This window comes from Pelophylax lessonae, assembly GCF_965119305.1.
Source record: "Pelophylax lessonae genome assembly, chromosome: 1".
NCBI classification, from domain to species: domain Eukaryota; kingdom Metazoa; phylum Chordata; class Amphibia; order Anura; family Ranidae; genus Pelophylax; species Pelophylax lessonae.
This window is the reverse complement of record NC_138768.1, coordinates 845,645,531-845,661,819: the sequence shown is the minus strand read 5'-3', so window position 1 is coordinate 845,661,819 and position 16,289 is coordinate 845,645,531. Positions and strand designations below refer to the sequence as shown.

The following is a 16,289-nucleotide window of genomic DNA, read 5'->3' as shown; positions in this document are numbered from 1 at the left end:
CATCCAGTGGCAGGGGGGTCTCTGTAATGCGGCATGGTCCTGGAGCGGTCAAGGCACAAGTTCGGAAGCCATGGAACGATGATAGCATCCCATCCCAGGGTGGAGAGATCTAGTTAGTAAAGGGCAGATAGAAACGAGGGGGTGCAGGGCCTTGAGGGGAGACAGAGGAGAGCAGAGTTCAGAAGGCAAGTGCTAGTGGGCCAACAGGAGCCATCAGGGACAGGGACGAGAGGGATGGGCAAAAGTGAGTGAAGGGGGCCATACTCACAGATTACTACATCTGTAATGTCAAGTCTCAGAGGCAGCGATCTCTGCAGTGGTCCCCAATTCATCCGTTGTCTGCGAGGCACCTGGTGATTTGGTCCACGGGAACCCTGGCGTTGGTCGCGGTCCAGGAGCCAAGCCAACCAGTCCGGGAGCTCCATCTGTTCCATGCCCAGGAAATCGCACAAGGCCGGTAGGTCGGTGCGTTTACGAAGAACAAAAGGCGAGCCATTCTTCCTCACAGTCAGTTGCAGGGGGAATCCCCATCTGTAGGTGATCTCTAAGGGATCAGAGCCTTTCCAGCAATGGCTTCAGCATCGCCCTGCGTTGCAGTGTCCCCCGAGCCACATCGGGGAATATCTGAATGAGAGTGCCATCAAAATCAACAGGGCCTTTGGACCAGGCCTCCCGAAGCACCCTCTCTTTCTGTATACCTGTGAAGGCGGCTTTTAATGTCCTTGGGCCTAGCTGGATCAGTTGGTCGGGCACCCAGGGCCCAATGGACCCGGTTGGTCAGAGAGTCCGGTGGCAGGATACGGGAAAGGACAGCCCTTACAGTCTCTGCAAGGTCTTCCGCCCAGTGGCTTCAGGTATACCCCGGAGCCGCAAGTTTTTGCGGCGGCTCCGGTTCTCAATGTCCTCCATACGTAGTTGGTGATTAGCGAGGGCTTCACTATGGGTGGGCTGGGTCTGTTTGAGGAGGGTAACCCTGGCCTGTAGGTCGCTCACTGCTGACTCACCCGTCGTTATGGGCCCCTCTAGTTGGGCCACCTCACCACCCAGTTGTTGGAAGTCCCGACGGTGCTGTTCCGCCACCTGGGCCACAATGGCCCACAATGGCCTCCATGTCTGCTTTCGTAGGAAGGGCCTGGAGGTGAGCCCAGATGTCCTGATTGTCCCCAAGCTGCACAGCTAGAGAGGGCTGGGAAGCTGTAGGCGGGCTCGCGGTAGCCATGGGGCATGAGGTTTTGAGCGGTGAGGAGCCCTGTCTAGGTGAGGAGATTGCCGCCGGCCCGAGTCCTCCACGCGGCGTCAGTGTTTGGGCCCTCGGCGCGGGGCTCGAGGAATTCAGGAAAAAGGCATGAATTGGAGTCACCGAGGGGGCCTTGGAGGAAGATGCAGTGGCAGGCTTAGTTCTCCTTCTTTTGCGGACGCTCATAGCAGCGATAACAAGCAGATAATGGCCAGTAAGGGAGGCTGGAGATCGGGAACACCAAGAAGAAGCGTCCTCACGCCGCCATGTCCAAGCCACGCCCCATGTGTGGGGATTTTAACCTTGTAGAGGACCACATCATGGATGTCTCCTCCAAGTCAAAATCTTGCCAGCCATCCCTGGGTAATTTTATCCACGCAGAGGACGTACATCATATGTGACACTACCAATACTCAAACAAACATGACTTCACATACTTTTCCCAAGACACAACTCATACACCCTTATCGACATGTTCCTAGTAGACAAATTAATATTACAAAAAGTGTATTCATCGACCATATCCGACATTACATGGTCTGATAACGCAGCCATTTATATGTCTTTGATGGAGGCCAACTCACATCTACCCACTTTATATGGCACTGGAATAATTCTCAAACCTGAATTCCAGATGTCTATTACTAATTATCTCAAATAATTCTTTTCACACAATGGTCTTCCAGATACCGACCCATTCACTTTGTGGAATACACACAAGTAGGGTTGAGCGAACCCGGACTGTATTGTTCGTGTTCGTACCAGACTTTTGGGTATTCGGTACCCGGACCCGAACCCGGACATTTCACTGTATGTTCTGGTACTGTCCGTTGTTCGGTAACGTTGTTTTAATGTTTTGGCGCTGTTTTAATGGTGCGCTTTTAACAGCCAATCAGCAAGCGTTTAACTAGTGTGCCCTAGAAGCCATCACAGCCATGTCTACTAACGGCATGGCTGTGATAGGCCAATGCAGCATGTGACCCAGACTCTATATAAGCTGGAGTCACACAGCGCCGTGCATCACTCTGCTAATACTACTGTAGGGAGAGGTTCCTGACTGCTGCTGCTGAGGGACAGATAGGACTTTACTATACGGCGAGGCTGGAGAGATTGCTTGTAGGGAAAGAATAGGAGGATCAATCTGCTTTATCATACAGCGATCTACATTGATTTGATTTTGAGGGGTGCCGTGAACAATGTTTTTGCCAGGATGGAGAGATAGCAGTTTACTGTAGGGCCAGACTGGAGAGATTGCTTTTAGGGAAAGCATAGATAGGAACAATCTGCTTTAATCAGACAGCGATCTACATTGATTGTATTGTGTGGAGGTGCAGTAGAACGATCTATATGCCCTGACCTAAGCCAAGTGAGGAGGAGAAAGGAGAAACAAAAAAATGTTATCAGTCTGTTAGGCGTGCGGTGCTGCACATTTCATGCAACCTCAGTGCATATATGTGTGCTTAACCACTTGCCGACCAGTCACGTTGACTGTACTGCGGCAAAGTGGTTCGTTATCGCCTGGCGATGTAGACCTACGTCACCAGACATTCCCCTCTCTCAGCGGCGAAGCGCCGGAGGTTTGCTCCCGCTGTATTCAGTTACAGCAGAGTTGGGTCAGGGGAGGAGCGGCGGTGATCACCACTGCTCTTCCCCGATCGTCGGGGATCTAGTGTGGAAATCCGCCCGCTTGTGTAAACAAAGCGGGCGGATCTCCTAAGTGACAGGCAGGGTCAGATTGCAGGGTTCAGCATAGCTGAACCTGCGATCTGTCCCTGTGTCACTTAGTCACCTCCCCCCACACACGTCAGTAAGCACCAGGCATATATTAACCCCTCCCTCTCCAATAAAATTTAACCCCTTCCCTGCCAGTGTCATTTTTACAGTAACAGTGCATATGTATAGCACTGATTACTGTAGTAATGTCACTGGTACCCCCAAAAGTGTCAAAAATGTCAGTCAAGGGTCCGATCTGTCTGCCACAATGTCGCAGTCCTGCAAAAAAAATCGCAGATCGCCGTCATTACTCGTTAAAACAAAAAACACCAAAAATGACAGAAATCTTGCCCTTAGTTAGTAAACGCAAGAACTTTTGCGCAAACCAATCAAAATACGCTTATTGCGATTTTTTTTACCAAAAATATGTAGCAGAAAACAAATTGGCCTAAAATGATAAAAAATTTTGATTTTTACATTTTTTGGGGGGGGAATTTCATATAAAAAAATGTGAAAAATATTGTTATTTTTTCAAAATTGTCGTTTTTTTTTTTTTGGTTTACAGCGCAAAAAGTAAAAATTGCACAGGTGATAAAATACTACCAAAAGAAAGCTCTATTTGTGGGGAAAAATACATTTTGGCCTAAATATATGACAAAAATTGAATATATTGGATATTTTTTAACTGTCAAAGTAGAAAAATATTGTTATTTTTTCAAAATTGTCGCATTTTTAATTAATATCGCAAAAGAAAGCTCTGTTTGTGGGAAAAAAAGGACGTACATTTTGTTTGGGTACGGCGTTGCATGACCGCGCAATTGTCAGTTAAAGTCACACAGTGCCGAATCGAAAAAAGTGGCCTGCACGTAAGACAGCAAAATCCTCCAGTGGTAAAGTGGTTAATCTGCATTTAAAAAAGAAAAAAAATTCCTTCATATTTAACTTTAAAGACTGTATGTCAGACAGACATTTCTTTTCTAACCTCCTCTTCAAAAAGCACCAATGTGAGGGGAAAATAATTATTTTACAGTATTTAGGGTAAAAAAAATATTTTTCAGTTTTTCATTCAAATGGGTTTTTTTTTTCTTTTTTTTTTTTTATTTAATAGCGGAATAGAACAACAGTATTCAACCTGGCTGTTAGGCGTAGGGTGCTGCACATTTCATGCAACCTCAGTGCATATGTGTGTGCTTAATCTGCATTTAAAAAAGAAAAAACATTTTTTCCTTCGTATTTAACTTTAAAGACTGAATGTCAGACAGACATTGCTTTTCTAACCTCCTCTTCAAAAAGCACCAATGTGAGGGGAAAATAATTATTTTACAGTATTTAGGGTAAAAAAAATATTTTTCAGTTTTTCATTCATACATTACAGTGAGATCCACCCATTGCATACTGTTGTATTGCGCCGTGCAATAAAAAAAAACAATTTAGGGGACAAAAGAGTTTATTGCTGCCCTGTCCGCATATGTTACAGTGACATACACCCATTGCATACTGTTCTATTGCTCCATGCAATTGGATACTGTTGTTCTAGTCCACTATTCAATAAACACCCATTTAGGGAAAAAATATTACATTGCGGCTTAGTCTGCATATTTTACTGTGAGATACACCCGTTGTATACTGTTGTTCTAGTCCGCTATTCAATAAAGACCCATTTAGGGAAAAAATATTAAATTGCGGCCTAGTCTGTATCTGTACGTGTGAGATACACCCGTTGTATACTGTTGTTCTAGTCCGCTTTTCAATAAACACCCATTTAGGGAAAAAATATTAAATTGTGGCCTAGTCTGTATCTGTACGTGTGAGATACACCCGTTGTATACTGTTGTATTGCGCCTTGCAATAAAAACCCATTTCAGGAAAGATCCAAAATTTGATAAATATGAGGAGAAGGTCAAATAAGGGACGTGGCCTGGGTCGTGGTGTTGCTGGTGGAGCTCCTGTTGCAAGGAGAGGATGTGGTCGATCTGTGCCAGCTACACGCACAGGTGAAACACCTTCCTCAGCTGTGAGTAGGCAACAGAACCTGCAGCAGTATTTGGCAGGGCCTAATGTGCCTCTACAAAGGTTGAGGCCAGAACAAGTACAGGCGATAGTAGATTGGGTTGCTGACGGTGCCTCCAGTTCCTTCACATCGTCTCCCACCCACTCTTCTGCCGAAAGGTCAGAGTTGCCACCTGCAGCCGATGTCCATCAAACTGTCAATGCACCACCTTGCAAATCAGCCAAGCAGTCTGAGCCCCAATTCATGCAGCAATCTCTTCTTCTTTTTGATGACTCTATTAGCATGGTTTAACAGGGCCATCCACCTAGCCCTGCCCCAGGAGTGGAAGAGATTGAGTGCACCAATGCCCAACCACTTATGTTTCCAGATGAGTACATGGGAGAACCATCGCAGCACGTCTCGGATGATGACGAAACAAAGGTGCCAACTGCTGCGGAATTCCGAATTGTGGAGACCGCCAAGGGTTGCAGGGGTGAAGACTCATGCAGGTGACCTGAGTAGTTTGGAGGAAGAGACGGTGGTCGCGTAGAGCCACCAGCACAGCAGAAGAGGGAGCAGGGTGCAAAAGCAGAGCGGCCATGCCCTAGACACTACGCCTGCTACTGCCCAACGCAGCAAGGGACCGAGCACACCAAAGCCAGCTCACAGGAGTTCCCTAGCGTGGCAAATCTTCAGACAATGTGATGATGACAGGACACGAGTGGTTTGCACGCTGTGCAATCAGAGCCTGAAGCGAGGCATAAACCTTCTCAACCTGAGCACAACCTGCATGACCAGGCATCCAAGTGCAAAGCATGAGCTGCAGTGGAGTGCACACCTCAAAAACAAAGAAAGGTCTCTGGCTCCTCCTGCTTCCTCTTCTGCTGCTGCAGTCTCGGCTTCTTCATCCACCTCTGTAGTGACAGTGGCACTTGCAACCCCGCAAAAAGAGGACCCACCAGCAACACCACCACCTGGGTCACCAACCATCTCCACAATGTCCCGTGGAAGCATTCAGCTTTCTATGTCCCAAACACTGGAGCGGAAGAGGAAGTACCCCCCTACCCACCCGCGATCCCTTGCCCTGAATGCCAGCATTTCAAAATTCCTGGCCTTTGAAATGCTGTCATTCCGGCTGGTGGAGACGCAGAGTTTTAAGAGCCTTATGGCGATGGCTGTCCCACAGTACGTCGTGCCCAGCCGCCACTACTTTTCCAGGCAAGCCATCCCTTCCCTGCACAAGCAAGTGGGTGAAAAAATCAGGTGTGCACTGCGCAACGCCATCTGTGGCAAGGTCCACCTAACTACGGATACGTGGACCAGTAAGCACGGTCAGGGACGTTATACCTCCCTAACAGCACACTGGGTAAATGCAGTGGTGGCTGGGCCTGAGGCAGATAGCATTTTGGCGCATGTCCTTCCACCACCGAGGATTGCAGGGCGCTTCAGTTTGCCTCCTGTTCCTAACTCCTCCTACTCCGCTTCCTCATCCTCTACCGCTTCCTCTTCCGGTCAGCGTAACACCTTCACCCCCAACTTCAGCATAGCCAGGGGTAAACTACAGCAGGCAGTTTTAAAACTTGCCTGTTTGGGTGAAAAACCACACACCACGCAGGAGTTGTGGAGGGGCATTGAACTGCAGACCGATAAGTGGTTGCTGCCAGTGAGCCTCAAGCCCGGCCTGGTGGTGTGCAATAACGGGCGAAATCTCGTAGCAGCTCTGGGCCTAGCCGGTTTGACACACATCCCTTGCTTGGGGAATGTGCTGAATTTGGTGGTGCAGAGGCTCCTTAGAAATTACCCCGATATGTCAGAGCTGCTGCACAAAGTGCGTGGCCATCTGTGCGCACTTTCGGCATTCTCACGCTGCTGCTGCTCGCCTGTCAGCGCTGCAGCATAACTTCGGCCTTCCCGCTCACCGCCTCATATGTGACGTGCCCACAAGGTGGAACTCCCCCACGTGGAAGAAAAATATATTTAAAAATATATTTTAAAAATACATTCTTAATATATTTTTCCTGAATATATTGACATATATTTGAAATACTACAATTTTGGCCATATTCAATATATTTCTAATATATTTATGAATATATTATTGAATATATATTCAGAATACATGCTCAAATATATTTCAAAATATATTTTGGAATGCATTGTGAAATATGCTGTGAATATATGCAGAAATATATGTTAAATGTACTTCTGAATGCATTTATCAATATATTTCTGCAGCCATAAATATATTTCAAAGTGCATTTTGGAATGCATTGTGAAATATATGTCTGAATATATTCGCAGCATATTTCACAATGCATTCCAAAATGCACTTTGAAATATATTTATGGCTGCAGAAATATATTGATAAATGCATTCAGAAGTACATTTAACATATATTTCTGGATATATTCACAGCATATTTCACAATGCATTCCAAAATACATTTTGAATATATTGCAAAGTGCATTTTGGAATGTATTGTGAAATATGCTGTGAATATATTCTGGAATGTATGTTGTGAATATATTCTGGAATGTATGTTGTGAATATATTCTGGAATGTATGTTGTGAATATATTCTGGAATGTATGTTAAGTGCCAGTTCACACTGCCGTGACTTATCGGTATAATGAAACTGTTCTAATCCCAGCGACTTAGAAAAAGGTTTCTGCGCTACTTTGTGGTGACTTCTGTTAATGAAGTCACAAGCAAGCCGCAATGAGTTTGTGCAGGGAGTCTGCTGTCAAAAACGTGCAACTTTGAAGCTGCATAGATGTGAACAGGCCGTAAATGTACTTTTGAATCAAAAATGTAAAAAATATATTCCTATTATATTTTGAAATGCATTTATATACTGTATTTTATATATTGTAGGCCTATAAAACCAACAAATTCTTCTGATAGTTTTCAAAATATATTTCCAATGCATTTCAAATATAATCCACTACATTAAAAATGTATACTCCTGGAATTCAAAAACATTTTCTGGATGTGGAAAAAAAAATTAACACAAAGTACAAAACTCAAAAATTTTATTAACATGTAAATATACAAAAAAAACAAAACACAGAAAACAAAGTGGTGTTAGGCGTGGCAACAGACATTAACAAATAAGTTTATTTGTTGTATTCTGTTGAGGTTCCTGATGTTTCCTTCAGGCGATATTTCAGCTCCGCAATTTTTCTGTTGACAGCATCACTTATTACACCTTTGGAAGTCCCAGGAAACTTTGCCAAAGTGGCAGCTTTAAAAAGTAAATGGAAAATATTAGACTTATTTGTTTTTCCTTGTGAACCAAAAGCCCTGTAAACAGATGCATCTGAGTAAATAAAACTAACAATTTGAAGCATGTATAAAAATATTGTAGACCTTTAAAAATCTGTACAGAATCAAAATCTTGTCTCTCTCTACAACTTGCCTATTAATGCAGACTACTACCAGATTAACCACTTCAGCCCCGGAAGGTTTACCCCCTTCATGACCAGGCCATTTTTTGCGATATGGCACTGCGTTACTTTATTTGACAATTGCGCGGTCACGCAACTCTGTACCCAAATAAAATGTATGTCCTTTTTTTTTTTTTTACCACAAATAGAGCTTTCTTTTGGTGGTATTTGATCACCACTGCGTTTTTTTTATTTTTAGCGCAAAAAACAAAAAAAAAAAAACACCAATATTTTTTACTTTTTGCTATAAAACATTATAGAAAAAATAAATAAATAAATAAAAATTTCTCATCAATTTAGGCCAATATGTATTCTGCTACATATTTTTGGCAACCCCCCCCCCCCCTCCAATAAGCCTATATTGATTGATTTGTTATAGTGTCTACAAACTATGGGATAGATTTATGGATTTTTTTTTTTTTTACCAGTAATGGCGGCGATCAGTGATTTTTACCAGACTGCGACATTGTGGCAGACAAATCTGACACTGACACTTGTGGCAGACAAATCTGACACTGACACTTTTTGGGGACCAGTGACACCAATACAGTGATCAGTGCTAAAAAAAAAATAAAAAAATGCACGGTCACTGTATATGACACTGGCAGAGAAGGGGTTAACATCAGGGCGATCAAAGGGTTAAATGTGTGCCTTGGAAGTGCTTTCTGTGTGGAGGAGGTGCTCTGACTGGGGGAAGACTTAGCAGGAACATAAGATCTCCATCTTCCCCTCTGACAGAACGGCGGTCTGCCTGGTTTACATAGGCAGACCTCCATTATGCCGCTCTGCTGAACAATCGCGGACTGCCTGTGAACATCGGGTGCGCACCCCAGACGCTGTGCACAAAATCATATAGGTACGTGAATTGGAGCAGAAGAGCAATGCCCCGCAGTATATGTATGTGGGGTGGTCAGCAAGTGGTTAAATAAGATACTTCATTTTGACACAACACTAAAATTGGCTTACTGTCTACCTGTCAAAGCTGATGTTTTCACTGGGTCTAACTGCACCCGCTTCTCTCCATCTGTCAGCCGCTTAGAAGCACCACCTTTAAAGTTACTTTTTAATAGGGTTTCCGTGTCAAATAAACACACAAGAACAGCTCTAACAAATGCTGAAGCAGTACGACATTGATGTGCTGCAGTCCACTGCGGTACAGACAAGTACACACCAGTTCCAGGATGCAGCTCCATCTGCAATGAGATAAATGGCGTATTAGGAACTAGATACTTCTTTAAATTTAAATGACAGAGTTTTTAAAATGAACGATTAACAATTCTGCAAACAATGTGGAATGCAAGATATTGAAACCTTCAAAACAAAATGTTAAAGAAGCCTGGTTCTCAGGTTGTGGATAGTGAACCAACGTTCAGTGGATCACCACATGCCTTCCACTGCACTAGATGAGGTTCCTTAGCCTCCCCATAGCACACTGTCAAGTTTTCACACTGAGCTGCCATTCAGAATATTTTTACCAAAGTGTCAGTTTGCAGTGGGGTGGTGTTATGGCCATGAGAGAGCTCCACCCATATGTGCATTGCATACAGCTCCATCACATGCCCTGTGGAGACTGGTGCCCGGACCAGAGCTACACCGCATTCTTGCTCTTAGCACCTATATGGTGCATGCAAGGGAGCTGTACAAGTAATGCACATATTGATGTAGCTTATTTATAGCACAACAAACCACGACCCAGCCCTGTGTGATTATTTTAGTTTACCATGCAATTGCACCTACCACGCATTCTGATGTGGGAAGTGCATTTCCATTTATTTGAATGGCACCCCAAATGCACCTCCCACACACAGTTTGATAGCCCGCAACGCAATGCTGTGCATGCTTGTGTGGTGCAATTTGGGTCATCAGGTGTTGACCAAGGATGAATGTCGGTCCTGAGGTCTCATAGGTTGAGAACCACTGTTATAGAAAATGCAATAGCAATTTGAATCTATCTCTGCATGTTTTCTACTTTATACATTTCTTCTTGGTGAATAAATTGAGGGAGCTTTAAACTTGCTAATGTCGTCTTGCATGATTTTGTCATGTGCAACTAATTTCAAATAGCACTTAAAAATAAATCCCCCCGAATATTCAAGTGTGGGAAAAAAGAAGACAACCTGTTTAGGTCTAGAGTACGATGCTTGACAAGGAGATGAGCTCAACTCTTCAGATGAAATGGATGCTGATGCATACGATGCCCCCACACAGGATGAACTGCCACCTTCATTCTTCAGTGCTATCAGCTGCGCTGTTGTGTTTTTCAGTGTATCTAATACACCAGGCAGCTCTATGGAAATGCATTAGTTTAGTTACAAATACTTTTAAGAAGCAATCTATTTTCTCACTATATCTATTCATTTGTTAGAAATTGATTACTTATGTAAAATGTATCTATATATGATTAGAGGGTTTCCTCCAGTATGCTGCTGGCTCCCCACTAGACCACTAGATCAAAAATATTTCAGTAGGGTTTCCCAAGGTAAAAGTGAGCATGTCCCACAAAATACAAACTTACATGTGCAGTATGTAGTTACCACAGTGCACTTACTGATACTATAAAGAACGCAGTACAGTAATCGAACACCTAACTATCCCCGAGGTACTGTTGTTTCTGGTTGATTGAGAGCTAATAGTAACTCTCGAGCAACCCCCCCCCCATGACATCCTGTTCCCCCTCTCTCCCCCCATGGCCTGACTGACCTGCTGACAAGCTTCCTCAGCCAACAGGTGAATGTAAGCAGCTGGGAGCAATAGTGAAACTGCTATTGGCCATTTCAAATTACAATAGCCAACAACAGGCTGGCTATTGTACCTGAACAGAGGAGTGGACCAGAGAGAGAAAGTTCTCGGATTCACCTCTCTATTTAGTGGGCGGGCATAGCCAGCCTGCTAGTGTAATTTTAAATAGCCAATAGCAGGCTGGTTTGCAGGTTGCTTGAATGACAGATAATGGGGAGTTTACAGTATGAATATAATAAATGTCACAAACTTGTGTGCCATTGCTAATCATGATCAAGAGTTCTCTTTGTCAAATATTTCCACACAAAAACATATTCCAGTGGAAATAAAAAATTTGGATCTAGGTGTAGACTAGCAGAATGAGAAGAAAATACATAACCCACAGATTACCAGAATAATTGGGCAAAATTATGTTTGGTCATTTGTGTCCATTTTCTGCCTGCCTTTCAGAAATGTACCTACCTAGCTAAGAGTTAGGTTGTATTGACTTGCCTGTAACAATTAACTGTCTCAGTTGTTGGTTTTCTTCTTCCAAGTGCTTAATCTGGTTTTCCATTTTCCTAAATGTTCCTGCGGCTTCATCCTCGTCTTGCTTATCTTTCATAGCATCAAGTAACTGCCTTGCAGCAGCTGTTTCTGCCTGTCTGCGTATTGTTTTCTGTGATTTAGCCTACAACATTTTGAGAATAGTCACTAACACAAAGGAACATGTCATATTACAAACTTAAATTTAGGATTAATACAATTATCAGTAACAAATCTAGGATATAGCCCCACAATTTACCACTAAAACAATGTTCTCAGGGGCAGACTGACACAGATCACATTATTAGTAATGGCAGCAGCATTAGATGTGCACATGCTATGGTTGGGATAAATGTTGGGATTCATTAATCGACTGATTTGGTTGCCCTGCTCTTTCATAATTCTTACAGTGTTGTATAAAAGTACCCAGGGCCATATTTATTGATTAGATCATGGGCACATATTTTCTTGGGTCCCCTTGCCCCATACCCACCATGCCCAGCCCCTACTCGACACACCCCCACCATGCAATTCCTATTTCCACCCCAAAATTCCAAAAAAAAAAAAAGGGAGAGATGACCCCTCATGAGATGTGAACCTGTGCAAGATGTCACGCAGTCATGCTACATGGTGTATGACAGGGGTGGAACAACACTATGTGATGCCAATAGCATAGTAAACAGAATGGTGTGACCTATGCAGAGGTGGACTGGCAACACATATACTAATCCATACCATCCTCCCTCCTGTAACATCCTCCCCCAGTGTGGGGGTGTGCTGTGCCACCCCCCCCCCCACACTGTACCATGCTCCCTGCTGTATTGTACCACCTCCCCCCCCCCGTACTGTGCCATCCTTCACACCTGGCATGCATCATTCTTCCTCCACACTGTGCCATCTCCCTCAACCCCCATACTTTGCTATCCTTCCCGGTCCTGTATCATCCTTCCTTCTATGCTTCCCAGCCAAATGTCATTCTCTTAGACAGTTGTCTCAGCTCCACACTGTCTCCTTGTAAATCACATGCAAAGCAGCCAGTGTCACAGAAAATGGCAGGCCTGGGATCAGAGAGAGGTCAAAGCAGCTCTCAGGGCAAGACACACCACTTTTTCACACAGCGGAGCCTGCCAACAGTGCAGGAGAAAGTTTAGTATGCATTCTCTGTGGACAAAGCAGAGAACAGGAGCAGAGATGCACAGCACAGCCAATGTTCCTACAGTGACAGGTCCCCTCCCGGCTGAACGTTCAGTCCACCCTTGCACGTGTATATCTTTTGAGTGCTCAAGGGGCAGCTGCTTTGTTCCTCAAAACAATGACTGGGACTGGGGCAACTGTCCCTTTTGCCCTAAGTGAAAGACAGTCTTTAAAGTTCTTATGCTAAAGAAGAGTATCAACCCTACATTAATAATAAAGGCTGTACCTGAACATATACAGGGGTAGATTCGTCCTCTGATGTTGATAATTCTTCTAATCTTCTTTTTGAAATTCTTTTTTCGCTCAAAGGTTTTTCTTTTTTGGCAACAAGGCAATTTAGTTTTCTCATTAGTGAATGTTCTCGATCTAAAAACAAAAAGCATTATACTTTAATCAGAATCAAGACTTTAAATATCTTTATTTAGTAAAAATGTTATAAATTTTTCATGCTTGCACCACATATCTGCAACAAATATCCAGTGTTATTGGTCACATTTGATGTTTTTAAAATTATATTCTAGAGGAAATATAAATAATCAGAATTTTACAGGTCTTTTTCTTAGGAGGCCTAAATACTGTCCATACTAAACTTCAGTCTTTGTGTGTTTTTTCCATTAAAATGTCTAGTGTTATATGGTATTGGATGGACTGAATCGTTACCCAAGTGCACAGCTACACTTAACCACTTGCCGACCGTATACTCGGTACTTGATCCTGCACTTCTGGGTCTGGGGTGTGCACACGCGCTGCCGGCGACCCCCTTCCACTGTGATTGGACAAGGCAGGATCCAATCAGTGGGTCCAGCGGACTTGATGTCTGACAGGACCCGCCGATTGTTCAGGACAGAAGCAGAACAGTGGTCAGAACAAGGCAGACTGTCGTTCTGTCAGAGGGGAAAGTAGTGATCCTGTGTTTCTGCAAATCAGGAACACAGATCTCTGCCTTTCCATAGTACAAGCACCTCCCCCACAGTAACCAAGCACATATTAGGCACACATTTAACCATTTGATTGCCCCTAATGTGAACCCCTTTCCTCTCCAGTGTCATTAGTACAGTAACCGTGCATATTTTTAGCATTGATCACTGAAATAAGGTTACTGGTCCCCCCAAAAAAAAAAAAATTAGTGTCCGATTTGTCCGCCGCAACATTGCAGTTCCGCTATAAGTGGCTGATCACTGCCATTGCTAGTAAAAAATAAATACATTTCCAAGGTTTGTAAACACTATAACTTTTGCAAAAAACCAATCAATATACACTAATTGGGGTTTTTTTCTGTACCAACAGAATACATATTGGCCTAAATGTATGAAGAAATTTGATTTTTTAAATTTTTTTACTGGCTATGTTTAGGAAAGTAAAAAATATTGTTTTTTTTTTTTTTAAATTGTCGGCCTTTTTTTTGTTTAAAGTGGGAAAAAAATAAAATAAAATATCAGAGGTCGTCAAATACCACCAAAAGAAAGTATATGTGAGAAAAAAAGGACATCAATTTTAGTTGGGTACAGTGTTGCACGACCGCGCAATTGTTAGGTAATTTTTCTGGGAAAAAAAAAAGGCTGGGCAAATATGGCTTAAAGAGAAAGAAAACTTCCTCTTCAGACATTTACCTACAGTGAAAATATCTCCTAACTGTGTACCGTTAAGAAGATATCACTGGCACATGCGCTCTGAAAGAGTGGCCACATGGTGCCGTTCTTTCAGAGTCCCGTGCCATAAACTGCTGCTCCCGCGCACATGTGGAAGTGACGTCATTGTGGCTCTGACCAATCACAGCGCCAGAGCCCCACAAGCCTGGAAGAAACTCTGAGAAAATTGTGAGCGGTGGCTGCTGGAACAGCTTCGTTCTAAGGTATTACATAATGCCTTTGTCTTACCGAGTTTTTTTCTGAGTTTACAACCTCTTTAATCTAGCTGAGTGAATTGGTAACCCCTAAAGCATTCTTCTAGTATAGCAGATATATTAAATATATTAATTTACCATCCACATCCAATAGAGTCGCTTCATAGCAAGGCCAACCTCCTGGAGGGCATTTTCCTTGTCGCCATTCCATCATATACGTTTCCTGCCCAGTGATGGTATCATTTTCTTTATAGCCCCTGATCCAGTCACATTTAATCACGCTGTATGTATGTGCATCATCACCTTCTTCCCATCGCACCAAAGCAAATCTTGTCATTGTGCGCAGTGCAGTCCAAACTTCAATGATGCTAAAATAAAACAAAGACCTTGTGGGACACAATTTAATAATGTGATATGGTGATATGGTGATCTTCACCTTTTTTCCACTTGCAAGAAAGGCCATGGTTTTTACTTAATTTGGCAGCCTGACTATTTTTAGTCTCGGTTCACACTGGGGTGACTTGTTGCGCTCCATTAAGTGCAATGAAACTGTTGTAATCTGATCGCCCCAAGTTAGAAAAAGGTTTCTGCGCTACTTGGGGGCAACTTTAGAGTGTCTTGCATTAACTTCTATTGAAGAAATAGTTTGCAAGCTGCGCTGTAATCGCACTGTATGGGGTGGCTTCACCGTCTGGCGACTTTGAAGCCGCCTCAGTGTGAACCAAGCCTTAATGGGTTAGTTCCTGTGATGTTAAAAAAATAAATAAAAAAAGGATCAGTGTCCTGTGTCCATTTTTATTAGTATGATATATTTTAGCAGAAAAAAAAAAACTGTGCATATATAAAATGTCCTCCACCAGTGGGTAATATGGGCTTGCTTGTATTTGTAGTGCACTCATCCTTCCAACAGTATACCACTCTCACCTCACAAGATGGACCAAATGAATATCAGGTCAAACACTCTTTTACATAGGGTTTTCATGCTCTTTTGTATGTATCCTTAAAGGTTAATAAGGATCTCTCATTATTGGTAGTGATGTCGCAAACATAAAATGTAATGTTCGCGAACCGGCGAACCGCCATAGACTTTAATAGGCAGGCGAATTTTAAAACCCACAGGGACTCTTTCTGGCCACAATAGTGATGGAAAAGTTGTTTCAAGGGGACTAACACCTGGACTGTGGCATGCCGGAGGGGGATCCATGGCAAAACTCCCATGGAAAATTACGTAGTTGACGCAGAGTCGGGTTTTAATCCATAAAGGGCATAAATCACCTAACATTCCTAAATTGTTTGGAATAACGTGCTTTAAATCATCCAGTGTGTGTATACGATCAGGTATGATGTTGCATCGATCAGGTAGTGTAAGGGTTACGCCCGCTTCACAGTGACAGACCAAACTCCCTCGTTTAACGCACCGCAAACAACCGCAAACAGACCAGAACCGACCAAAATGGGACAGGAACTGGGCTTTAAGGGTTAGGGTTAAGGTTAGAGGGTTAGGGTTATGGTTAGAGGGTTAGGGTTAGTGTTAGGGGATAGGGTTAGGGTTATGGTGAGATACTTAGGGTTAGAGTTAGTTACCCTACCCCTACCCCTCTAA

The 16,289-nt window shown here is 43.4% G+C and overlaps 1 protein-coding gene across 1 annotated transcript; it reads right to left on the bottom strand.

Annotated features, from left to right (window-relative positions):
- Positions 1-8,020: 8,020 nt before the first annotated feature.
- On the bottom strand, positions 8,021-13,192 carry LOC309543254 (uncharacterized protein; the record flags this gene model as incomplete). The annotated part of the gene is made up of 5 exons (XM_082242709.1): positions 8,021-8,183; positions 9,359-9,578; positions 10,503-10,672; positions 11,617-11,794; positions 13,070-13,192. The coding sequence occupies 5 exons, from the start codon at positions 13,190-13,192 to the stop codon at positions 8,056-8,058; spliced, it is 819 nt and encodes a 272-aa protein (XP_082098835.1). The 3' UTR covers positions 8,021-8,055.
- Between the last annotated feature and the right edge of the window lie 3,097 nt (positions 13,193-16,289).